The following is a 25200-nucleotide window of genomic DNA, read 5'->3' on the forward strand; positions in this document are numbered from 1 at the left end:
CATGGGAGAGCCGAGAGCTCCTGTATAGATGTTACATTTCGGGCCAGCGTGCTGAAAATCCCTTGGAAATCCAGATGATAAAAATTTCGTGCTTCGATTTCCTCGTCTATGTTTAATGTACGTATGGTACAGATTGCGCGTTTATTCGTTTCCGACCGACACACACATCGCACAATGGAATATTGCAATTTGCTTTCCGCATATGAAACTCCACGCATATATATACATGTATACAAGCTTCTCGCATTCTCTCGTGATTATGTTAATGAAAGCGCGTGCGCGCGGCCTCCGATCGGCCGTACGTGTATATATATGTACAAGCACGACGATATCTGGGCATTAGTAACCCGATCTTTCCGCGGTGGGGTCGGAAAAATTTTGTCGAGCGCGCGGTGTGCGTACAGGTATACCACCGGGAGATTAGATCGATTGGCCCGCGAGTGTTTTTACGCAAGCCGAAACGGCCTACGAGGGGGTACCTTAAAAGGCGACGATAAAAGATACGGGAGCTGGCATCGATTTGCATAACAAAAGCCGCCCACTCCCGCGCATTTTTGCATCGCGATGAGCGTTCGAGAGGCGGATCGGAAAATCGCGAGTTCGCGCGATAAGCCCATCGGGGTTGAATAGCCCGCGTCGTCGCTCTCCGGACTACTCTGCGGCGCCATCTCGCGCTTTGTCGAGGTACTATATGTGCCTTGCGCTCGGATGGAATTCCGAGATAAATCGCCGATAAATCTGATACATGTAGGATTTTATCACTGTATCCTATACATATATGTACGCAACAATTTGAAACGAACGCGTACTTTCAGCAATGGATTTACAATCTTTTTTTTTCACACGTGTTTTATTTCATTTACATTGTTTTCTTCGCGGATACTATCCAACAACTCTTGTGGAATTACAGGTTGACTTAAAAATTGTTTTACAAGAAGACATGGAGAAAATGACAAACTGAAGGGAAAAAGAAAGCGGTCGAGAGCCTCAGCCGATCGAGAGGGGGTTCCTCAGTAAGCTGGGCGATCTCGTCGAAAAGAGGGGCCTCCTCGGCGTGGTGGGTCTCCGAGTGGGTCTGGTGGACGACGGCCGATTGAAGAATGGAATTATTTGCGGCAGGCCTGCAGTGTTGCTCTGCGGGATGACGGTGGGCAATTTCGGAATCTCGAGGGGAACCTGGAACGGAGGAGCGCTGGCCAGGGACGAGTTTGGGTTGAAGAAATCGGCAACGGAGCCAACCTTGGGGAACGACGGGATGCCGTTGGATACGGCCGACACGGACTTTTGGAACGTCTGCAGCGGGTTCGGGATGTCCACGAAGAAGAGGCTACACGCCGCCGACTTGAATCTCTCCTCCAGACCGGTCCACAGGCCCATTTCGCAGAACCTGCACAAAGCTCGTTTTGTTCAATGTCCTCTCTGATCGTGGCAAGGAGGAACAAAAAAAAAAAAAAAAGGCCCTACCTGAATTTGTTTTCCACTTTCGGTTGCGACGAAATGCTCAAGAAGCCATCGTCGTCCGATCCCGTGAGAGCCGGCAGGGAGAACAGCTGCGAACCACCGTCCCGATTTTTCCCGCTGACCTTGACGTCTCCGCTCCTGGCGAAGTTGACGATCATATCGGTGTAGACATCCATGACCCGCTCGTCCTCCTCGTCAAACTTCTTCCCCGGCATGGCCTTGCCGTCTATGCCGTTCGGCTCGAACACGTAGCCCAAGTCGTCCCCGTGGCCCGTCATACCTACGTGGTTTGACGTTAAAAATTTCTCTCTCTCTCTCTCTCTCTCCCTCGAAAATAAACGCCTCGGGCTCACCGGTTTGGGAGGAATCGGCGACGATCGGCAGCCCTTGTAAAAAGTCGTTGCCGAAGCCCTTGGTGCTGCGGTGGTCGAAGCTGTAGAGGAAGGCCTTGGTCTTCTTGGACCAGTTCTTGACCGTGAGGAAAGCCGGCACGTTAAATATCGCGTCGTTAAGGGCCTCCGTGACCTTGAGGATGCCGTCGGTGACTCCGTTGCCCCTCTCGGGGCCCCCGACGAACGGATCGAGGTACTTGCCGAAGGCCTCGGGGACAAACTGCCTCGTCACCCCGCCGATCGTCGGCACGATTTTCTGCAGACTCGGGACTAGCTCCTTCGTTATGAAATCCGGCAGCGCCTCGAGGGTCCTGCTTATCACGTCCCGGAAGGGGCCGTACACCGCCCCACCGGTCTCGTCCTTCATCACACCGGTGAGCAGCGGCACCTCCGGCAAATCGTCCAAGCTCAGCGAGTTCTCCGGCTCGTCGGTCACAAAATTCGGCAGATACCTGGACAATCATATTATACACGTACGGACCGAAAGCTTATACATGTATATACGTGTATACGTACCGGAAATCGTTTTTTCCCTCGACGACGGGGCCGGGGTTGAGGAGCGACGAGAGATCGGTAATAAAGTTCTTGGCTTTTTTGAGGAAGCCCTCCTGCTTGGTGTCCTGGTCGACGAGTTTCTCGAAGGGCAGGGCTCGTAGGCAGCGCACCATGCGTACGGTGTCGTTCACGGGACACTTGTGCTCGGTAGCCATGGCGTCCGCCGATTTTCTCGGTTCCCTGTCGATCGCAAAGTGCGACAGGAGCGAGCCGGACATGGCGACGATGCCGCTAAAGTAAGCTTGGGAACACGCGAGGAAAGTCCCCCTTTGTTTTATTATTGAATCGCGCATGTAGGTTGATGTAAGTTAAGTCAAGTATGTGTATGTACTGTTTCCGAATTTCGAGAGGCCGAGCATGAAAGCCGAACTGGCGCCGCTACCCTGGCCCATGGCTGTGATCCTCTTGGGGTTGCCCCCGAAGAACTCGATGTAGTCCCTGACCCACTCGACGGCCAGTATCTGGTCGAACAGGCCATTGTTGCCCGACAGGTCCTTGGTGCCGGTGCTCAAGAATCCTGCACACACACGTACATGGGACAGATAGTGTTATTGTGGCCATTTGAGCGCTGTATGATATTATATATCGTTGGGGGGTACCGAACCTAGCGATCCCAGTCTGTATTGGATGGAGACGACGATGGTCTTTTTTTCGACGAGGTTGCGCATCTCGTACTGGGTGGCCGCGCCGCGGCGAAAGTTGCCGCCGTGGATCCACACGAGCACGGGGTAGCCGTCGGTGGCGTCGGGCAGCGCGGGCGTGAAGACGTTCAGAAAGAGACAGTCCTCGCTACCGATCACTCCGCCGTTGGCGCCTGGCTGTGGACACGGTGGGCCCCACTCGGTCGCGTTCACCTCGTTTTCCAAGTACAGGGGCACCGAACGCTGATTGGGTGGACATTATTATCGGTTATATTTACGTTTTTTAGGTCAGCTGTCTTGGTGTGAAAAAAACACATCCCGGTGCGTATAATCACGCGTGTCGTTCTATTTCTGATTCAGGATGTCGTCGAGAGAATACGATAGCGAGATGGAGAGCTTATCGCGTTACTCTTTGGTCAACTTTGTGTCTGTTGCTGTACGTATTTCACGGTAAAATATTCCCTTTTTTTTTTTTCCTTCGGAAAAATTGAATTTGCCTCATGAATATAATACAACGTAATAAGTGACGCAATTTTTTTGTGAATGTCTCTTTGCATGTATATTCTTCACCCATGTACGGACGCGGTCGTATACCTACTTGATGTGTAACCATTTGAAAACAACAAGTAAACAAAACAAGTATAGGTATTAACGATCTACGTGTGAGTCAAGCGGTAAAATTTATTGAGTCTCACGACGAGTTTGATGGTCGACGGTTACTTCATCGTTTTGGTCCTCCAGAATCAAGGCCCCACGGTGATTTGCATAAGTCCCAAGCGAACGGTGCCAAAAACAAAAATCCAGTCCGACCGGATTCAAAAGCAATAATACATTTTAATGCGTAAATATGTGTATATACATGAAGAGTCTTCAAACATATCGCATCGAGGAGGTATAATACCTATTATATTTTTGTACTAAAAATGAGAATGACCCAAGGTGTGCTCACCTGGAAGCGTCGATTGCCGACCGGTGGCTCGGCGTACCTGATACCGCGGAACAAATAGTAGCCGGTTTTGGGGTCGCGGGTGCCGAAGACGCGAGCCTCGAGGTCGCCCTTCCTGACAAACACCAGAGGGTCGTCCACCGGTGGTGTGGGAACCGTCACGCCACCGACGATCCTCTTCTGCCGGTACTTGCACTCGCTGGGCCCGAAAAGGCCCAGCAGAGCCAGGATCAGTGCTGCAAGGCGTGTGTCCATGGCGGGGCTCGCTGGCGGACTGTCGAGCAAAAATGCGCAGTGGAGACGAGAAAAAAAAACAAAAAAATAAAATGAAAAGGATGAGAGATAAAATTAGGTGGCACGCGGAGTAGATGGTAGGGGGGGGGCAACGATAAGGACGAAAAGAGACTGGACAAATGTAAATCAACTCGTTCGTCGGCGTTGGTGGGTTTTTTTACACGCGCATTTGCATATACCCCATACCCATGTGAATCGAGAGAGCGTGAGGTCTTTTTTGGGTATCTTTCACCCATCGATGATGGTCCATTTGTTGATTTCATTGAAGGCGGTGAAGCAAATGATGTTTTATAATGCGTTTATCCGCAAAAATACTGATTTTGTTCTTACGATTATAGCTATCGAGTTTTGTTTATTGTTTTCATAAGCCATTCAATGTATGGGTAAACAAAAAAATGGTAATTCACGATCATGGTGATCGACTGGGGCACTTGCGCACATTTAAAAAGGAATCCGATGAAGCTCGAAGAATCTCTACTGATTTTTTAAGACGCAACGTGCCATCAACGAATCGGGGAATCCCGAAAAAAGCCTGTTCACCAGTAAATACTGTTGGGGCGAAATTTTGTTTTTAAATCGCGGCGCAAAAATCTCCAACTCGTTCGTTGGTCCAATCACGTTGTTTTTCTCCCCCACGAAACACCGCTTGTCCACGTTATTGGTGAAAAACGGAACATGGCAGCGATCAGAGAGGCGTGACCGTATAGCTCGCGACATGAGAAATTCCGCGAAAAAACGTTTAATTCGGGGGTTCCCCAAAAATTGAAGTTGGAGTTTAAAAATCTTTGAATTAACTTTTTTTTTACTTAAAAAACTGATGCGTTTGGGAACATATATTATATTACCGAGACCCTGAAATAAGCCAGACAGTAAAACAAAAATCTCATTGTCCAGAACTTTCGAGTAGATTGAAAATAAAATATCACACTGTCACCCTCATACTCCTGAAAAACACGTAAAAGATAAAAAGCTTTCATTCCCCGCACCATTAAAAAAAAAAAGCTTCTCTAATTTCGCAAAGTTTTTTTAGTGGAATCACTTATAAATACGTATATGAACTCTGCGTGTAGATCATACTCATGTATATAATGTACACATGATGACTAATGTACAGATTCCTACAGAAATGAAGGCTCCCATTTGATTACCAATACAAATGATTCAATTTGCCTTGATCCCACGCTCGTCCAAATGTATGTACGTACAAGTAGTAGTAAAAGTATTTACACGTGCGCGTGTGTGCGGTGCCCGTGAAAGACTCCAAAAGCCGATACCTATATACATATATATATAAGTATAAGGTGAAACTTTGCGTGAAAGTCGGTCGCGGTCCGGCAAAAGGAATAAGTGCAACTTATATACTTGTATATAGTGGGGAGAATCGGACAAAAGCTCTCCACACACCTGTGTATTTTTGTATTTTACGTGTAAGTACAAGTACTTTTATCACTGCTGTATAACTTGTGTATTGATATTTTACAAGTGCGTGTCATAGCTCACCTAGCGTCATTTGTATCAAAAGGAGCTGGAGTGTATACAGGTATACATTGTATAGGTAGGAACTAATTAATATACAATCAGCTGACGGAGCAGTTCGCGAACGTTACATTGTTATCAGCACGCAGTAGTTTTGGAGTACAGACTTGTGCGTATGTGTGTATAAACTGTATGATATGCAGCACGGCAAAGTAATATCAGCAACAGCGGACGTCAATGCCAATCTGGACATATACATCTACAAATACCTAATTAATGAAACACAATAATATGCGTAACGGAGGAATTGTGGCCGAGGCCAAGGAGCAATGTTCGTAAGGGATCCCTGTGGCATTCTCTGCATAATCGTCACTTATCTTGCCGTCTTTTACGCCGACTATGTCGTCGTCAAGTGGATCGTACTTTACACCATGCAGGAGAGGTATAATTTGTGTGTTTGAATTAATGCCAGTCACATTTTTCATCTAATACTCCAATGTTGACAAATCGTTGAATTTCGGAGCTGATATAGCCATTCGTACCTTACACTTTTGAACTATACTATGTGACAGATGTATTTTGCTTGTACTGAAAATTATTGCATTTTTTTTCATTTTAATAGCGTTGATAATTTTTAGCGTTTTTTTTTTTTTTTTTTTTTTTTTTTTTTTTTAATGAAATAAAGATAAAACTCCTTGCTTCGTTTCAGCCTTTGGTGTCCATTGCACGTGATCGCATTCAACACGGTGGTTTTGCTGCTGATGATGTCGCACTTGAAGGCCGTGTGCACCGATCCAGGAGTCGTGCCCTTGCCACAATCGAGGATGGACTTCTCGGACATTCACACGGGCTCGGGCAGCGAGGACTGCGACGAGAGAGACGACTGGACTGTCTGCAGCAGGTACGATTGCGACAATACCAATAATTTTCTACAAAAAAGTCCTGCAACCTTTTTATTATTTACTCCGGCAACAGGATGTACTCTTTGGTGCACCTGATGAGCTGAGCCTATTGTATTGTCCCTTAAGAATTTAAAATTTTAGATGCTTGTAGTTTACATCGGGATTAAGCGTCTTACAATTAAAATATTTTGCAAATTCGTTTTTCACACCTTCAGCAACTTTGCACTTTTATTGTTTTCCTCTGGGAAGCTAGGACAAACAAATGATACTAAATTATAGTTTGATTCTTTGGTCCTTTCAACAATGGCAATTTATTCTTGATAAAATCGTAGGTGCGAGACTTATAGGCCACCTAGGGCCCACCACTGCAGAATTTGCAAGAGGTGCATTAAAAAGATGGATCACCACTGTCCGTGGTAAGTTGATGTACACTCGCTTGATGGGTTTTCTTTTTATTTTTTGGTTTGGTTCACTGCTCAACAACTTGGTCTGTTGCAGGATCAACAACTGCGTCGGGGAGAGGAATCAAAAGTACTTCATACAATTTTTGGTCTACGTAGGTGTGTTGGCTATGTATGCTGTGGCTTTGCTCATTTCAGCTTGGGCTTATGATTGTCCACAGTGCAGCAACGACATGGCCATCAAACAAACTCGCATGTAAGTGCACCTCTTGAATTCCAATATATATGGGTGTAGTTTATACGAACGTACGACAAATCAGTATACTAACATAAAAAAATGGTAATTTTCAGTTTACACTGTGTGATACTAGGATTAGAGTCGGTCATGTTTGGCACGTTTGTTATCGCCATTTTAGTCTATCAGTTCCAGGCGATACTCGACGACGAGACCACGATCGAGCGTCTCCAATCCAGCAGTCATCGCAGGAATACAAAAACTTTTGCTTTGCTCTCGCAAGTATGCGGCAAGAGCCATCCGATTTTCTGGCTTTTACCCTGTCACAATCCTCCGCGATATTCATACAGACGTGATTTCCTCGTGGACCACGAAGTTTGAGCCAAATCTTCCTTTTTCTTGTCCATGGGAGTGTATCTCTCTTAGGAAGAATATCAACGATTTATTTTTCTACTTTAAGACGTTTTTATTTTTGTACTCGATTTTCCAGACGAATTTAATTACCCAAAGCGAGTAGTTGATTGAACCTTTCGTCACAGTATATAGTTAGACGAAAATATATCAGACATGTACAAAATCACTAGTACGATGAGCAACCATCTATAGATAAAATTTTTATACCATAATCCTAAGGTTCTTTGGAGGAAGTTTAAGCAATTTTAATTATATATTATTGCTTTATAGTAATAAAAGAAATCGTAGGCTTATAAGTGTATCAAGGGTACTTTTTTACTTTGCAGTATTTATTTCATGTTTAATGGTAATAGAGTTGACTTGACTTTTGCAGAAACAATCGTTTTTTGCATTAACAATGTAAATTAAAATATTTTTTTTTACAAACTCGAATCGAGGTACCACTATTTGGGAAAAAAATAGTTTGTAATGTAAGTATCTAGAATCATTAGAGGACTCAAATACTCCGACGTGGTTCTTTTTAATTGGTACTACGTATGTCATCTTTAAATCATAACGGTATAAGTATCTTTAGGAGTCACATTTTTGGTATTTGGAGTTGAATAAATTCTCAGGAAAAGACTGCTGATAAAAGCTAATAATCTTAATTGACATAAGATGTGAGAGATTCTTTATAAGGAGAAATATTTATTTTGTGCATATTTTAAGTTCTCAACTGACATATTTTATAACTACATTGGTTCGTGAATTAGTATACACCAAAGTAATAATTTTAACAATAATGTATGTGAAATATACTTAATTTTTAAAAATAGTTTATGTAAAGTTGATTTATTTTATTTTAGATATTTATGATTATTTTTGCTGTCAGAAGTCAAAATATGTAAAAATTGATATGATTTTAAAAGAAAAGTACTGGGGAGCAAAGATGAAAGAATAAAACATTTGTATGATTCAAATAAAAAATTAGTGTTTTAATACCTCACACATGTTCAATTACAAGCATGCAGCCATCAATCCAGCTACATTATCAAACTCAATTTTTTCTGTAATGTTCTTTGTTTTGATGTTTTCATCTTGGTTGGCAATGAAAATAACATTATCGGCTTCTTCTTTCCATTGATACTTTTTTATCCATGCCTTGAGTATGGTCTCTGGAATACAAAAATATTACTATAATTCTTTTTATTCTAAATGCTACGGATAATGTAGAAGTGAGTAATTTATTTTACCGTTGACATGGGATTTACCCCCTAGCAGCTCGATCAACACATACTTATTTATCGTTTGGAACGTGATTCCAACGACATGGCAGATAAATTTTCTGATTGAATCATTAAAACCTGCTACTCTACTGCACAAGTCATACATTTTTCCAATTTGACTCCAAGCCATTTGAAACTGGCATTCTTCTAGCATATTTGCCAAGTCCAAGATATTTGTGATGTCTGGATCCTGCATCTGTAGAAGTTTAATTTTTATTTAAACATACAATGTAAATGTTTTGAAGCAAGTAGAATTTTGTCTGGGACTTACAATTTTGTTGTTCAACAAACATTTGCAGAGTATAAGATCCGTGTGTGGCAGATTTGTTAGTGCCTTGAGAAGAATCATACAAGTGATGTCTCTGTCAAAGTGATGTGGGTTCAGCTGGTACAGCTTCAAAACGGCCAAGTTGGCATCAAGATCATAAGCATTTTCAGAAACTTGTATTTTAACGTACTGTTCCAGTGTTTCAAGATTGTCTGGGTTGTACCTAAAACAATAGATTCCCATGAATGAATTGGTATTCACAATTAAAAATAGTTTTGACATGCATGTGCTTCAATGATTGTGTTTAAAATGGTCTTTCTAAACTATAAATTACCTTTCGATACCCTTCAACATCTCAACAAGTTTTTGTTTCATGGACTCTGCCATTGTGTTTAATTAATTTTCGACAAATGACTTATCCCTTAAATTTTCACTGACTGATAACACACCTTACCACTTAACACACAGAAATTGTTTATAAAGAGGTTATGCTCATGGTTGGAGGCTTGGAGGATAATATGAGAGATATATATACAAGGCGGTGACTCCTGTTGTCAATAACTGACCGACAGTGACGCTGGAGTCTGGACAGTGTCGATACCGATGCACGTATTGTGGACGTCACTTACATCTCATAACCATATGGAGATATCTTAGTTAAAAATTCCATTAAATCAGATACAAATTTATAGTGAATACAAATAGTTATTCTAAAGTTAGATCTAATCAAAGATGCGTACTGTACTGCACTCAAGATACAAAAATAATTAAACAACAAAGTGACTACTCAGGAATTATATGATCCCGCAACTCTGCAGCAGTTATACCACGTGACCTCAAATATATATATGTTATTCCAAGCGTCCAGCATACAGCAGAGGGTTCGTTTTTCTCGGCTTTGATGTAGTTACCTGAGAGAGAGTTATGAAAAAAAACGACGGTTTGTGGCGTGGTTGATCTTGCGCTCAAAAGTGACTTGATTTATTTACAAGTAGCGAGTGGAAACTTAGCGAGTTTGGAGAGTCTTTCTCCGTGCACTTTCCGTGATTTTTCTGTCTTACAGATGATGAAGGATTGTTGTTTTGGTCCAGTTAGTCTCTCAGAGACAAACTCAAGCCATATCAATATCAAGCCTGAAGTATAGCGCATCTGTTTACTAGGACCGGTAAGACAACTCTGTGTACCTATATACATCTGTAATTGACGTGGACGTTTCTGCTCTGGAGGAGGTTGCACTTCCCCCGGTGTGTCTCAGATGAGAAGGAGGAAGAGGAGGAATGACGAAGTTCAAGGTGAGTAAGCCGAACCGACGATAAATATACGCATACCATAGGTATCATAATGGTATAGAGGTATAGGATCAGGTTATGCGCTTCCTCTCTCTCCCAAAGTCTCTTTTTTGCTGAGCGTCAGTTTTTAAGTACTTCAAATAAGATTTCTTTTCTCCACCGTTAGGAATTAACATACTACTGTAGTGCCTTTCAATTAACATTATTTTGTATTTTTTCTTGGCTCAAGCCAAGTATAGTCCATCCAAAGTCATAATTTATCAAAAACAATTTGTATTTTATGGAATTATGTTAAACATCAGCGACATCGCAAGCTAATTTCAACGGACTACTCATAGATTTTATAATGCATATGTAAACATCCATACGTTCACCTGCACCCAAGCGTATACATCTATAACGCAGATTTATACATAAAAAAATACTGTTGCTGTGCTATGCGATAGGTTGTGAGCTTGCATTCCAGAAATAATTTCACGACATGTCTCCTGTGACTGTACGTACCAGGGGGTGGGCTTTGTTTTTACATGTGTAACATGCATGTACGTATGTACGTGCACATACGAGGGAGAGAGAGCGCGGCTGCGACGTATACTGGGTTTATTAAATTTTTTACATTGCCTGCGATCAGGTTTATTTTTTTATTTTTCAAGTACAGCATTATTTTAATCTTAGAATGAACAGTGAAAACAATCCCTGTGCGGTTGTATAGTTGTTTGTATAAAGCCCGAATGATTTGTGTTTTTGTGTTGCTTGCAAGATTGTTGATGTGGAAAACCTGTATGCAGAATTAAAGTATATTTGCTCCTGCTCTTTCATGAAGATCCAGTATGATTGCCGTATGTATTCTTAAAAACTTGATTATGTCCAGAGAAGGTGTGAATACTAGTTGTATCAAAGAGAGGATATAGCTTCAAAATTTATTTCCTTATGTCAATGCCACTAAACCAAGTACGCTAAAACATTTCTCCTTGAAAGCTAAATAGATTGTTATTACACCTACATAAACTATTTGTTTAAAAATACTCGCCTCTGATACATTAAAAATTTTCTCATTTTTTCGTTTCTTAAAAATTTTTAGTGCTTTAAATGATGTGTGACCTTAAATTGCAATTTCCTTGTTAGTCAGGTAATTGGAAATCCATAACATTGTAGGTCTTGTTATTTTCAGGCTAATCAATGTGGACAACCTTGGCAGCAAAGAAGAAAAAATAATGTAGAGACAGCCGGCGTAGAAGTTTTAACTAACAAGTCTGACCAAGCTGGTTTGAAAACTGCAGATAGCATAGCTCTTAATCATTCCATAAAACCGTGTCCATTCACTTTTTTAACAGCTGTCAAGCGTAAGCTTGAACTTGGCAGAAATCATTCTACTACCAAAAAAGCTTATGATTCAGAAGAAAGTAGAGAGGTACCCGAGGGTACAATGAACTTTATAAAGCCTCTGAAAGTTCCAGACCTGAAGATCTCACCCAAGGCTGATTTCTCATCAAGAGAAAGTCTTTTATCAAATGAAGAACTGTCGAAAAAAATTGAAGCTGCTCAAAGAGATGGGATGTCGTCAAAAGTTACCGAAAGAGTACCCAGAAAACTCGAGTTTTCTTCATCTAGTTCCACATCATTGTTAAATTACGAAAAAATCGAGCCTCTCCAAGTACCAGACCTCACAATATCCAAGAAAAAAGATGTCTCCAGAGATAATTCGCGGGAAAAAGAAAACAGAACCAAAAGGGTGAAAAAAGACGATCCTCAGGATGTATTGAAGTGGCCGGAAAGTCAGAGACACATATCTAGAAAAGAAATTGCCGAGTCCATAGTCAATAGGAAATTGAAAAACGATCGCATTTTGTCACACGGTCCAAAAGTCAGTGATGCATTTTCCAAACCCAAATCGAAACCCAAAAGTTTCATTACTTCTACGTCCCGGAAAGATGATGAAAAGCGGTATAAGTTGACCAAGATTCCATTAACAAAGTCCAAAAGCAAAACTTTAGAATCCAGAACTAGTACGTCGAGCAGCGAGTCATTGTATCCTGTGGAGAAAGGGACACGATTACACGATAAGATATTAATTCGTGAAGGTTACAAGGCTATGCTTTCAGAAATCACTGATCGTAAGCACAAAGAGGATAGTCAGATGGTAAACACATCGAAACAGTCGGAGGAGCAAAAACACAAGTCACATTCTGAGGTAAGGCCGCTGAAGCATCAGAGCAAATCGAGTCCAATAAAAACCATAGACACTTTGACGCGAGACCAGAGCAAGAGAATTTTGGACAAGCAAAAGTTGATGAAAGCCGATTCCAAACACTCCTCCGAGATAAGCGAAGACCTTACTTCCACAGCTAGTCTTTCAAAAAGTCAAAACTTTGCTACAGAAACATCCTCATCGTCGACACTAAAAAGTAAAGACGTCGTTGAAAGAAGTCATTCAGGTAGCAATCGTAACAATGAGAATCATCAATACTCTGATGATGTTCTGACCGCGTCCGATCTTATTTCCAATAACAGTATAATTGAAACAAAAATTTCACAAGATAGTTCATTGTCTGAAAAGTTGTTGGATCCCCTTAGAATATCTTTTAGAGACACGAGCTATTCAAACCAGCCTGAGTTTGCTGATTTGATTACACCAGATATGAATTTGACGATTCGTTCGTCTAAAAGAAGAAAGGCTCCAATTGGAAGGGAAAATGACAGCGATGAAAAAGATTCCAAACAAAGTTCGTTAAAGAACAGTCAAGATAGTGAACAGTCGCTTATGGTAATTACTTTTTATGCTATTTTTTGCAATTTAAAATTCATGCCATGAAATCAACGTACCGTAATTTTTATTTCAGGGAACACAACGACAGTCGGCATTACTAGATTCGTTTACCGGATCGTTACAGCAGACGTTAGATACCGACAGATCGAGATTATCCAGTGACGATTCAAAAAGGCTCACAGCATCTTTGTCAAATGATAAAAAAGACAACGAGTCCAAAAAAAATGAAATTACTTCCATGGAAAGTAACAGTGATGCTAAAAAAATAATTCAAAAGCCAGCTGTCAAAGTAGCAGAGGTGCAAACGCAAACGGCGAACGATATCGCGACGCAAACGGACACAATGTTTCATCAGCACAAGACCGATAATTCGTTGGTGTGCTCCAGAGTAGTAACGAATAAAAATGACATTTTTGGCGTTTCTTTGGATGAGAGTAGATGCGATGGTGCAGTGGATCGTATCGATAATATTTCCATGCCAAACAGAATGAGAACAACATCCGAGATCAGCATGTACGAAACGACTTCCTCCATAAAGACAGAAACTGGCACGGAAATCAGCATATCAACTCGAGATGTCACTTGTTCTTTCAACAAATATTTAGACCTTGAGGTATGCTTTGTTTACTCTTTGCTCAACTTGAGATTTATAATTTTTGCAATCGAAATTCTCTGATTTTATTTGTATGTAATCATTAAAAATATGTAATTGAAGCTAAAACCTAAAAAACATATAAAAAAACAAACAAATAATCATCTTGGATAAATGTGCCTCTTAAAACAGTACTTATGCTATCTAAATCTAGATAAAATACGATTTTTAGAATTTGGAGCAAGTTTAAAAAAAAAAGAGTTAGTCTCGCAATCAACAATTACGTAATACAAAAATGAAATAGCATGCACGTATACCAAATGAAGTAATAGTAACGGTGGTCATATGATAATAATCATAAGTAAATTTGTTCGAAAGTTGATAACCGATACCTACTTTTTTCCACCTGTAGATGGCGCAGTTGATAAAAGATGAGCGACAGAGATACGATAAGATCGAAATGCTTTTCAAATCACGCGAAAAAACCTTGAACGACCGAACTAAAAAGTTGATAAAACTCGAGGAGCAAAAGCGCGCGCTTAGGGACACCGGCCAGGACAGTCGGATCAGCTCGGTTAAGAAGAAGCAGCGGGCTCTGTTGCTTAAGCTTCAGCAGGAGAAAGATGAAATGAACAGGTAACGAGGGATACAGTGTAGCGGATGATTCCATAGTGTTGCGCACTTGCTTGCTTATCAAAGCAATCGGATGTACAACAACATTCCGTCTTATCTACTCACATAGAATTCTTTCTGCGCTACAATCGTCTTTTCTTGTTGTCAACGCATAGCTGCGGAATTTAAAAAACCCACTTGAATTTCAATGCCACGATTATTGATAAGAAAGTTTTTTTTTTTTTTTTTAAATTATCGATGATTTATAAGTTAATTAAATTAAAAAAAATCGAGTTTTATCATATTCGTGAAGTAATGTAATTAAAATCGTATTATTTACTTGTAGGTTGAAAGAACTTCACAAAATAGCTAGTCAAGAGAGAAAACTTTTGTTGCAAAAGCAACGTGATATGTTTAATCCTGAAATGTCGACAAGAACCATACTTAACAAATTAAAACGAAGCGCTGATAGTCAATCGCCGAGACGGCTTTCAGGACCCATGAAGGGATACGATATTCGTAGTAACTCGTCGATAAGTTCGCTAGTCGATTCCGATAAGTCACAGCTTGATCGTTCTCAGTTCGATTTCAAAATGAACTTATCTGATATCTCGCCCGAGAATAATGACCAGGCGTGCTCTAGATTAGAAGCGGAATCCGTTCTGAGACAGGTAATTTTTTTTTTTTTTTCTTTAATAGTACATTTTCAACTAATGACTAGTGTGTTTCTCTTTGTCAAAATTGTTTTTTTTTTTCAGGGGATACATAGTTCGGAAAATACAATTGATAAAAAGTCGTTTAAAGCCGATAGTGGTAAACAACAAAAAGATATTGCTGCAGCAGTAAAGCTCAAGTATGACTTGAAGGCACGAAAGTTTGAAGAAAAAATGCCTAAGGCGGATAAAATGAAGCAGTACGACTTGGATCTTGTGTTGAGGCACAACGTGAATGTGAGTCAAGATGACGACGATAAATCGATTTCGGAACACATCAAGTCGGAATCTGACGCCATCATTGAAGAATTCGCGCAAGTTTTGAAGTCACAGTTTCCCAACATTGACTCAGAGGTATGTGACAAACATCATTATACTTGTAAATGAAAAAAAAAAAAATTTAACTTTAATCCATGTTATGGAATTTTTAGTCGCTAACCGTTTTGGAAGCTCCTGAAACCATAGAGGCATTTAAAAAGATGCAACGAATATCGTCGTCCTCGAGTAAAATCGAGAAAGAACCAGCACGCAAACTACAGCAACAACAGCAGCATCAATATGCGCTGTCGGATAAAAATGCAAAACGCAAGGGCTTGAAGAACCAGAAATCCAAGTCTTCTCAGTCCGAATCCGTCTCAAAATCGGAAGATTCAAACTGCACCGACGATATTTTCCAGCATCTCAACAAACGGTCCAAAATCGACAGCGACCAGTTATCAGACGACAATTATCAGAACTCGATGTTGGAAGAACTTGACTTTAACGAGAGTCAAAGCTCGCTGCACGCTCTATTGAAGCATTCGACTCTGGTGAAAGAACGAAATCGGCAGATATTGCAAGACATCAACGACGAGCGGAACAACGCCGTGGCTGAGAACTCGGAGAGTCCGCTGTCGCAGAAGGACGAGGAAGAGAACGTTTTGCTGGGCAACACGTCGGCAAGGTCTCAGCTCAGTCTCACGATATCCCACCAGAGTTCCAACGACAGTGACCGAAGTTACTCGAGATCGGTTGTCATCAGATCACAGCAGGACCATCACCATCACCATACCACGGGCTTGAAGAATTCGAAAAAACTCGAGCAGTAAGTTGACTTTCGCATCAAAACATTTTTTTTTTTTTTTTTTTTTTTTTTTTTTTTTTTTTTTTTTTTTTCCTTAGAAAGAGCTTACCCATGAATCAAGGAATTTCGTTTCGACATCTAAGTGTGCGCGTCGCCGCGCTACCACAATATTTCAGTCGGCCGATGTTTCCGAGCTACTTTTAACATCCGATTGTAAACAACAGTTGTAAATTGAATCGAAATAGCCGTCGAGGAATGAAACACCGGGCTTTTCCGAGATATCCGGTTCTCGCAAGCTCAAGCTCGCTCTCTTTCTCCCTTGCATTACGGGAGGTCATCAAAGTAAAGTGGGCGCAAACGGTGCTTGCATGCTGCCTCGAGAGGTGGAGAAGATGGAAGAGAGAAGGTGTACCCCCAGACGAACCACCGTGCGATGGCTGGACACGCAGTAGTCGATCTAATTATAAACGCGTCGCGTGTACACAACACCGAACGCGAGCCCGTAAAAATAGACGTGTTCCGCTCTCGGCTCTCGTACGTACGCACAATCTACGTACGTGTATTCGTAAACGAAATATCGCCGCGACTGCAGCAGCCGTCTCGCGCGAGCTTTCCCCCGCGAAGACCTCTCTCTCTCTCTCTCTCTTTCTCTCTCTTTATCGGCTAACCGCGGCGGAGAGGCATTAGAAGGAAAAGCTGGCGCGTTCGACGACGTATCGTAAGCGCGCACACGTATACAAGAAGTTTATCTGACGATGAGGTGCTTGCGCTTTGATTTATAGAATCCTGAAGGCCCGCGAGGCCACGCTCGTCTCGAGGCGCAACTGCGTCGAGGAGTGGATCGCCTGGCATGCGCGGCTGCGCGAGGAAGAAAATCGCGTAGCACGGATGGAGCAGGCCGCCTACAAGCTTGTCAGTGCCACCGCCAAAGCCCTGTCCCACAATGGTGAGTAGTGGACAATTTTTCTTTTTTTGCCGGCTCCTTCCCCCCCCTCCCCGCATTATTACGCTACTCGTTTTATTTCCATACATCGTCGACACATCGTTGCTCCGAGCTTTCGTTTTTAAAACTCGCGTTTTTTCGTCCGTTAATTTCGTGACTTGGCTTTGCATCGATTTCATTTCGTAAACAACAATAATTACCGGGAAATCACATTGTTTTGCGTAAGTATATTAAGTTGCTGTAGTACGTGTAACTCGATTCCTTTTTCTTTTTTTTTCTTTCTTTCTTCTTTTTATTTTTAATTTTCATACATCACGCTATTGGTATTTTTGATATGCGGTATCTTAATCGCTTTCGGGGAATCTTTGGAATTCCAATACCACGTTCACGTGTATTCGTTTCTTTTCTTCTTTTTTTTTTTTTTTTTTTTTTTTTTTCTTTAATTATTGTCGCTCCAAAGTGTATTTATTGAGAGCAATAATCAAGTTTGAATCAGCGCACTCGGCGATTTAAATTTCCTCAAGCTCCCGGTCACGTGTCCCTCTCGCGCACCGCACGCCCGCAAAAACAATAACAATCGCCGAGCGTAAACAATACCACGTTGGTTGTCGAAGGCGAAATTCGTCGGTTGAAACGGTTTGTCTTTCAGACACAACGGTTTCGTCGGACACGAGCGACGTCGAGGGCCGAATCGAGCTGCTCACGCAAGAGTTGGCCGATCGCCGATTGGAGATGGCGCGGCTGAAGAAGGAGGCCCGTAAAAAGGTCAAGCAAAGGCTCAGGGCAGTCGAGGCTAATTTATTGAATCAAATTAAGGTGAGTTATTTTTAGGGCCAAGCGAGTTCGTAAGATACGCCCAGGATTGGTATTACTTTTTTTATCGAATTTTGCAGAAGTACGACGGGACGATTCGCGATATGCGCAAGAAGCTGGACTCGAGGAAGGTGTCCTCGAAGGAGATAGAGAGGCTCGCGGGTGATCCAAAATCGGTTATTGATTTCAAGGTGCCTGAAATTCCCATCAAGAAGATACAGGAAATTTACAAAAACAGCGACCTGCTGCGCTCAAAATCCGATTCCGACGTTATATCGGCAAGAAGCTACGACAGGCCGAAAGCCGACTCGACGAGGACCAATGACATTGATAGGGATTCTTCGAAGAGCAAGAGCCCGGGCGAGCCGTCGTCGGTTGCTAGCTTGTATACTGTCAACGATGAGCTCGAAAATGAACTGTCGGAAAAGTCGGACGCGAGTGCGGTGCAATCGTACAAAACGAAATCCAACTCGGAAGAAATCGCGACGCAAAACAGTGTCATCACGGAACGGGAAGTGCACGAAATGAAGAGATCATCGTCGCAGAGCAGCAACATTTCCGAGGAGATTCCGAGCGAAAGTTATTCGGTCAGATCGCAGTCCGGACACGTGCAAACTGCGAAAATTTCGGAAGCTGTGTCGCCTCCGGGTGTGTTGGAGCACAGTGCGGGTACAGTCTCCAAAAGATATCCGATGGAAGGTTCTAACATCGAAGAAGAATTGTCGCCCGATTATGATGACACTTCGTTGATATTTTCTAAAAAGTTGGATCACATTCAGTTACATAACAAAGAGTTAAATGATGACATTCACAATTTAGAAAGTGATCTGAAAGCTTTGACAGAAATGATGTCGAGCTTTGGCAAAAAGACGAACGACAACAGATCGGAATCGATTGATCAAAGCCACAGATTGTCTAAAGACACGGATAAAAGTACCTCAAAGGACGTCTCCAAGGAACTGCCAGTATCCGAATCAAACTTGAAAATGAACACTATTGACGATGATTTGCATGCTAGGGTTAAGAAAATTTTGTCAGATGTAGTTCCAGAAACGGATGATTTAGTCACTTCGATTGAGGAACTCGATGTTCGAGCTCAAACGGTAGAAACACCTAATAAAATCACAACAACCGAAGAAATTTCTACTCACGTGGCTTCTCCATCCATTGAAAATGAGAAAGTATTCGATACACAAACTGATACTATTATATCAGAAATAATTGTAACTGCCATTAAAGAAGATCAGGACAACATTTCTCCTGACGAATCTCGGCATTTAGTGCACATGTCATCTAAATCTTCAGACGAATTTATCAGTGCTCAAAAAGATGATGCATATCGCTCGGACTCTGAAAAGTTCATTAGTTATCATATTCAAGATAATAATAGTGATGAATCAGAACTAACGAGAGGAGTAGTTTCTTCGGAACAAATAGTAGCATTGAAAATTGACGATAAAAATACTGCCGAAAATGAAATTCACACTGCTGTGGAAGATAAAAGTATTGAAACTGGAATTTCTACCACTGAAAAAGTGTCTCCGATGGAGATAGTAATTTCAAAGACTGATAACGAAGTAGTTACCACAGATTGCATTCAAACAGATGATGCCGATGTGTGTGTGGAAGAAATCAAACCATCAGCAGCCAAAGAAATTTCAATAAACCATATCACATCTAAAGCTGATGATAAGGAAAATATTGACAATGGATCTCACTCGGCATCTGAAGACGAAGACAACCAAGACAAAGTGTCCACTGCTGAGGAGGTTAATCTTGAGACTGATGATTCATTAAATAAAACGGCAGAGTCGGATGACTGGGTATCATCTGATTCCTTTGACATTCAAAATTTTGGGAACAAAGACTCGAAAGCTGTCGACTTGCAGCGAGAGCGAAGCACGATTTCAAAAATGAACAAAAGCGAGTGTCAAAACGGGCTCAGCGATATGGAAGACTCGGCTCTGTTCATTCCCAGAGGTGAGTCAACAAACCTCCAGGATACCTTTGTGCTCAAGCTCGACGAGACGACTGAAGACATCGGTATTCGTTCGAAAGAATTCAATGATATTCTTGATATTATCGAAAAGACAGAAATCAATGAAGATCCCAATGCAGTGCTTCCAGCTCCAGCAATTTTAGAATTAGAAAGTCAAAATTTGCAGAAAGCCGATGAAAAAGGTGAAAGTCCAATCGAGCATGAGATGTCAATCATAAATAAGTCCGCGGATGACGTATCCGAGAGCATAGAAGAAGACATCGAAGGCAAAAACGATGCTAGTAATTCAGAAGGGTTGGAAAAAGATCAATCGCCGGTTGATGACTATTTGCCAAAAATAGAAATTGGTATTGAAATTCAGCTCGTCGACGATGAAGAGGAAAAGAGTAAAGAAAAGCTTAAATTGAGTTCTCCATTGGAGCAAAATGAAGTTCAAATGACAACCAGTGCCAAAGAAGTAGAAACAGAAGATCGAGGAAGTTCGGATGGTGAGCAGCTGGATAATTTGGTGGAAGTAGCTGAGAGTACAAATGATACTATAGAAAAACGATCGTTCGACGAAGAAAAATCAGCTGGAACGGAAGTGAAGAATGTTTCTACCGAAACGTCGAAAAACCATGTCACAGTCGTCTTGAACAGGACGTTCGAGGTCATAAAAGATCCGGAGTATGAAGACATTTCGGAAGAGAGCCTAGAAGTTTCGGAGATTCTCGACAAGTCAGAGCGTGCTAGGCGAAAGCCGAAAAAGTTCTCAAAGGTACCCGAAAAGTACGTGATCAAGTCGAAGTCGGACGAAGTATTGCGTATACTTGATGAATTATCGAACAAATCTACGGTCAGTTTTAAAGAGCAGAATAAAGACGTTGGCGTTGGGGATGATGATAAAAGTGATGATTCTAAGACCGTCGGTGTAGAAGTTTCACCGGAAAAAACAGTTGTCGCGTCTCCAGAAAAGTCTCCAAGCGAAGTCAGAAGAAAGTCTAGGCCCAAAGTCAACTCCCCGGAAGAAATTGCAGAAGACGAAGCTAAAGGACCCAAAATACCTGGTGATGGGGAGGAAACTTACCTGCCAAAGGACGTTCCTAAAAATGCTGCTGAGTCAAGCTTGAGCGATGGCATGGACACACCGAGTGGCATCTCCGAAATTGACATGGATTCACCTAAAGGTGCCAACGATAATTCTCGATTGGACGTCGATGTTCTGGACGACGACCTTCTGAGTGGAAATTCGCTGCTTGTACAGTCACCGGAGAACGAAGCAAAGACTGAATTCCACACGAGGCCGATGGGGGTTAGCTCTGAAAAGGATATCAAGGCCATGATTCACAAGCTGCAAGGTAATGCATCTGAACTATTTGTCTTTTGTCTACTTATTCTTATCGTTCGACTTATCATCCTTCATTTTCGTGGCTGTCCATCTTATGACGCATCAATGACGAAATTTTTATGTTTCATGTTTAACTACTTCAGTAATGAAAGTCGTTATTCATTCATCAAGTGCACTTAAAGCTTCGAAAGTAGTAAAATGCTGGTTTTAACAATATTTCTCAATGTAAATTAATATTTTTCATTTTATGACACACACAAACGCTTTTCATCAAATTTCTATACATTCATAATTTTTTTTTTTTTAACATTAGAACATTAATTGTTCTAAATAATCACATAAAAGTTGAATTCTATAATTAATCAATATTTGTTGTTATACATTTCATTATTTTTCATGAGAGATATTGTTTGCCCGTGCTAAATGCGTTTTCTCATATTGTATCATACTAATGTGATAAATATTTTTGACCAAAAATATATATAAAACAGAAAAAGAAGCACTCAAGCGGACGAATTTCATTATGATTTTTTTTTTTTTTTTTTTTTTTTTTTTTTTTTTTTTTTTATGTAAATGGCTCTGTGCTCTTGTGATAAAAAGCCTTGCCTGGTATAGCAAAAATGTTGTTTATTTTACAGAATAGCAAAGTCGAGATATAATTTTTCATAAAGGTAATTCATATACATACGACAAAAATATGGAATGACACGATCCATTGACTTGTCTTCTTTGTAAAATTGTCGCATGATTATGTATGCTTGACCGTTGATGTACATAATGTCTACTTTATAATTTATGTATGATAATGACAATTGCACCTCAAAAGCTTGTTCATACATATATCACATAAAAATTTGTTTTCCCCTAATTCTTCCAACCATTTGAAATGTTCATTTAAATATTATTCGTGTGTAAGTATACCGTAACTGAAAAAATAACTATACATTTGAAAGGCGCATCGGTCTTAGTGATATTGTTGTATCATCATGAAAACGCTTTTATTTTGTAAATACCATTCCCTTTTTCGTATTCTCTAAGACCGATGTATTTAGTTAGTTATAACATTGAGTACAAAATAGATTAAAGATAATTTATAACATTATCAAATCAATAATGAATCAGTATGAAATGTTAAGACACAGCTTCAATCTTGTATAAATTTTTGTTTGCATCGAAAAACCTTCCCTTAGTCATATACTTATACCTCAAACCAAGATATTTAAGTAAAACTTGTTGCGGCACTCGAAATAAAAATTATACCATACAACTTCCTATCAAGTACAACTAGTGGCAATTTAATTATTGAAATTTAGATCCCCCGATCCCCTTTTAAAAAAAAAGTCAAATGATTTTCAAGAAGCCTAATAACATTTTGTCTGATTAGCTTCTCTGGAGCAACCAGGAATAGAGTACGCGGCCCTCGAAGCCAAACTCCTTCAGATAGAAAATCTGAAAATTGAGCTGGAGGTATGGGAAAAACTTGTTATCGAAAATCTATATATACTAAAAAAAAGCGAGCCTTAAATCCATATCCCTGCACGTATATAGATAAAAAAACTGGAAGCCGAGGAGGTGTCGTACTACTTCCGCGAGATCCCGAACAAGCCGCCCCCTCCTTACACTCCTCCGGGCGCGGGACGGCTGTCCACTAGCTTCAACGACTCGCCCTCGCCGCCGCCGTCGGTCGTGCCAGCGAGCGCCGAGGAGCTCACGGTCATCACCGACAGGATCGCCGCGTTTATCTACGAAGCCAAGCAGTCGGGTGAGCACCTGCCGCTCTTGGAGGCGCCGAGCGAGATCTGCGAGCTGAGCAAGGACGAGCAAGGGTCCAACGACAGCAACGAGCCGCTCAAGAGGGACCGGCGCATCTACAACACCTTCCTCTTCGACCTGTGCAAGGAACTCGTCGTCGACCTGTACCAGAGCGAGTACGAGGAGTCCAAGCCCAGCTGGATGCAGATCACCGTGAAAAGCGGGCCGAGCCTCAAGGTGCCCAGGTCACTCGAGGAGCTCAACGAGTACGTGTCGAAGGAGGTGGCCACGCTGCTCGGCTTCAAGTCGAAACCCCAGCGTGAGAATTTGGTCATGCGTTGGAGCCGGAAACGTAGGGACAGGGTGGACGAGCTGCTGGCCAAGGAGGCTCAGCAGGAGGAGAAGGAATGGACCACCTACGACTACGATGGGCTGACCATCAAGAACGAGCTGACTTCCGCGGTGCTCGACAACCTCATCACCGAAACGAGCAGGTTTGTCAAGGCGGCCTACGCGAAGAAGCGCCGGCTTGCCGAGGTGACGGACATTTGTTCTGCTCAAGTGCAAGCTGCGCGGTAAGAATTGATTGAGTCCTTGTTTTTTTTTTTTTTTTTTTTTTTTCCGTAAGTAATTATCTCTTTTTGAAAAATATCTCGGAGATGTTCGATTGTATTTGGTACAATTGGCAATTGTAAATAATTTTGCTGTTCGTCAGCGGTAATCATTGTGAAATGTGAATTGTACATTTAAAACATTTTTTTTTTTTTTATTCACGGATCAGTGAGGGTTTGTCGTTTTTCTTTTTGCTTTTGAAAAACCGAGCGTTTAAACATCGAAATCGATAAATGTATTTACACTGACGTTTTGAATATTGTTGATTCAATCAGTACCCTGCTGCTAAGAAAATATTTAGGCAGTAGATTGTTTAAATTTACGGTTGATAGTTTTTTAATGTACAAGTTGACAGGAAAAAAAAAAAACGGTTCAGCATTGCGTTATTCTTTCTACGTGTAATTGTATGCTGTCACCATACTGCTGCTAAGTTATTTTTGAAAATCTAAACGACACTTTTGTCAACTGACACATACACATAGGCTGGTTCCTATTCATTTTTTAAATGTTTCTTTCACTTTTTTCCGAATTCACATTAGTATACGCGTGTGCTTTCCACAGGTAGTAAACTATGTAGATAAAACAGCATCCTTATAAATTACACGATTTCCAGACGTACTGGCGAGAGATCAATACTTTAACGTCACTACGCGAACGCAATCCAATGCAACTCCGATACGAATAATGAAAGTATTTTTTTTTTTTTTCAAGTTTAATGTACGTATCTATTGTATATTTTTTAGTTTTGCGAGACTGTAAATTAAAGACCGTGGGTGCGAGGCCTTGAGTATATTCTTTATAATTGTTATTTTTGAATGACTCGAGGTACATTATATACTATTATTATTACTTTTATCATTAACAAGGACGATTGTTCAATTTATACTTATTAATAAAAATTTTTAAAAAACCTGTAAGACTGATGTTCGGGGGCCATTTCAATCAAATGAAAATAACAAAAGATTCTTACAAAAAAGTAACAAAGGCTGATAATTGCAGGGTGACGTATCTTGTGTGTCAGCTCCCGAGGTAGCACTTTGGTGATAATGTTGACAACGAAAGATCGTTCGCTTCGAATGAAAGAGTACGTCTTTTCATTGGAATAGCTTAAAAAAGGGTTTGTGCAGACCTTCAACTTTGACTTTGGACAAAAAAGGACCAAAGTTTGGAGTCTGCGCGAATTATTTTCTGTACTGAATGAACATTTATAAAACTCTGACGAATGTACGTACTTTGAAGATTTGCAAGACTTTTCAAATGAACTTTGATTTTTAAAAATAGATCGTTGCGTCGACGAGCAAGTAGTCGACAATTGCATTTTAAGGTATTTTAAGATGTTTGAATTCACCCGTTTGACTTGAAATCACCTTTTCTTGGTTGTGATGTACATAAAAAACATAAGAGCGTGAATATTTCAAGACCTGTACAATAGAGACAAAAAGGAGGAGAATGTTTCATTAAAATGTTT

At 41.1% G+C, this 25200-nt stretch overlaps 4 protein-coding genes across 5 annotated transcripts; 2 read left to right on the top strand and 2 right to left on the bottom strand.

The window, feature by feature from the left end:
- Positions 1-987: 987 nt before the first annotated feature.
- On the bottom strand, positions 988-4250 carry LOC106647914 (liver carboxylesterase 1). Its single transcript, XM_014364481.2, has 7 exons — positions 3999-4250; positions 3013-3292; positions 2740-2925; positions 2370-2649; positions 1815-2305; positions 1465-1741; positions 988-1387 (listed from the first exon to the last, which is right to left on the bottom strand). The coding sequence occupies exons 1-7, from the start codon at positions 4248-4250 to the stop codon at positions 988-990; spliced, it is 2166 nt and encodes a 721-aa protein (XP_014219967.2).
- A 1194-nt stretch (positions 4251-5444) lies between these two features.
- Positions 5445-7756, top strand: Dnz1 (DNZDHHC/NEW1 zinc finger protein 11). Its single transcript, XM_089590966.1, has 6 exons — positions 5445-5716; positions 5785-6207; positions 6475-6666; positions 7000-7083; positions 7166-7324; positions 7420-7756. Exons 2-6 carry the CDS (start codon positions 6095-6097, stop codon positions 7682-7684), a joined length of 813 nt encoding a protein of 270 aa, XP_089447092.1. The 5' UTR covers positions 5445-5716; positions 5785-6094; the 3' UTR covers positions 7685-7756.
- A 765-nt stretch (positions 7757-8521) lies between these two features.
- eIF3k (eukaryotic translation initiation factor 3 subunit K) lies at positions 8522-9809 on the bottom strand. 2 transcript variants are annotated; one of them, XM_023389137.2, is made up of 4 exons: positions 9585-9809; positions 9254-9473; positions 8957-9178; positions 8522-8869 (listed from the first exon to the last, which is right to left on the bottom strand). In XM_023389137.2, exons 1-4 carry the CDS (start codon positions 9635-9637, stop codon positions 8714-8716), a joined length of 651 nt encoding a protein of 216 aa, XP_023244905.2. In that variant the 5' UTR covers positions 9638-9809; the 3' UTR covers positions 8522-8713. The 2 variants fall into 2 exon arrangements, with proteins under 2 accessions (XP_023244905.2, XP_014203301.2); XM_014347815.2 differs by having other exon boundaries at positions 8527-8871; positions 8950-9178; positions 9585-9806.
- A 354-nt stretch (positions 9810-10163) lies between these two features.
- On the top strand, positions 10164-23710 carry LOC106635719 (uncharacterized). Its single transcript, XM_089591462.1, has 12 exons — positions 10164-10542; positions 11711-13303; positions 13380-13919; positions 14311-14534; positions 14857-15181; positions 15269-15577; positions 15655-16307; positions 17069-17232; positions 17879-18045; positions 18123-21378; positions 22753-22835; positions 22917-23710. The coding sequence occupies exons 1-12, from the start codon at positions 10528-10530 to the stop codon at positions 23697-23699; spliced, it is 8112 nt and encodes a 2703-aa protein (XP_089447588.1). The 5' UTR covers positions 10164-10527; the 3' UTR covers positions 23700-23710.
- The last annotated feature ends 1490 nt before the right edge of the window (positions 23711-25200 follow it).

This window comes from Copidosoma floridanum, unplaced genomic scaffold (genome assembly GCF_036245765.1).
Source record: "Copidosoma floridanum isolate Cflo_tuat_1 unplaced genomic scaffold, Cflo_Japanese_pri ptg000001l, whole genome shotgun sequence".
Lineage (NCBI taxonomy): Eukaryota > Metazoa > Arthropoda > Insecta > Hymenoptera > Encyrtidae > Copidosoma > Copidosoma floridanum.

Coding starts and splice junctions, on each gene's coding strand:
- LOC106647914 (XM_014364481.2), bottom strand. CDS start 4,250: ATGGACACACGCCTTGCAGCACTGATCCTGGCTCTGCTGGGCCTTTTC. Junction 3,293..3,998: donor TCGGCAATCGACGCTTCCAG/GTGAGCACACCT, acceptor CCACCCAATCAG/CGTTCGGTGCCCCTGTACTT. Junction 2,650..2,739: donor CCTCTCGAAATTCGGAAACA/GTACATACACAT, acceptor CGTGTTCCCAAG/CTTACTTTAGCGGCATCGTC.
- Dnz1 (XM_089590966.1), top strand. CDS start 6,095: ATGTTCGTAAGGGATCCCTGTGGCATTCTCTGCATAATCGTCACTTAT. Junction 6,208..6,474: donor CTTTACACCATGCAGGAGAG/GTATAATTTGTG, acceptor GCTTCGTTTCAG/CCTTTGGTGTCCATTGCACG. Junction 7,084..7,165: donor ATGGATCACCACTGTCCGTG/GTAAGTTGATGT, acceptor GGTCTGTTGCAG/GATCAACAACTGCGTCGGGG.
- eIF3k (XM_014347815.2), bottom strand. CDS start 9,637: ATGGCAGAGTCCATGAAACAAAAACTTGTTGAGATGTTGAAGGGTATC. Junction 9,179..9,253: donor GTTTGTTGAACAACAAAATT/GTAAGTCCCAGA, acceptor AAACTTCTACAG/ATGCAGGATCCAGACATCAC. Junction 8,872..8,949: donor GGGTAAATCCCATGTCAACG/GTAAAATAAATT, acceptor TTTGTATTCCAG/AGACCATACTCAAGGCATGG.
- LOC106635719 (XM_089591462.1), top strand. Junction 13,304..13,379: donor ATAGTGAACAGTCGCTTATG/GTAATTACTTTT, acceptor TTTTTATTTCAG/GGAACACAACGACAGTCGGC. Junction 13,920..14,310: donor ACAAATATTTAGACCTTGAG/GTATGCTTTGTT, acceptor TTCCACCTGTAG/ATGGCGCAGTTGATAAAAGA.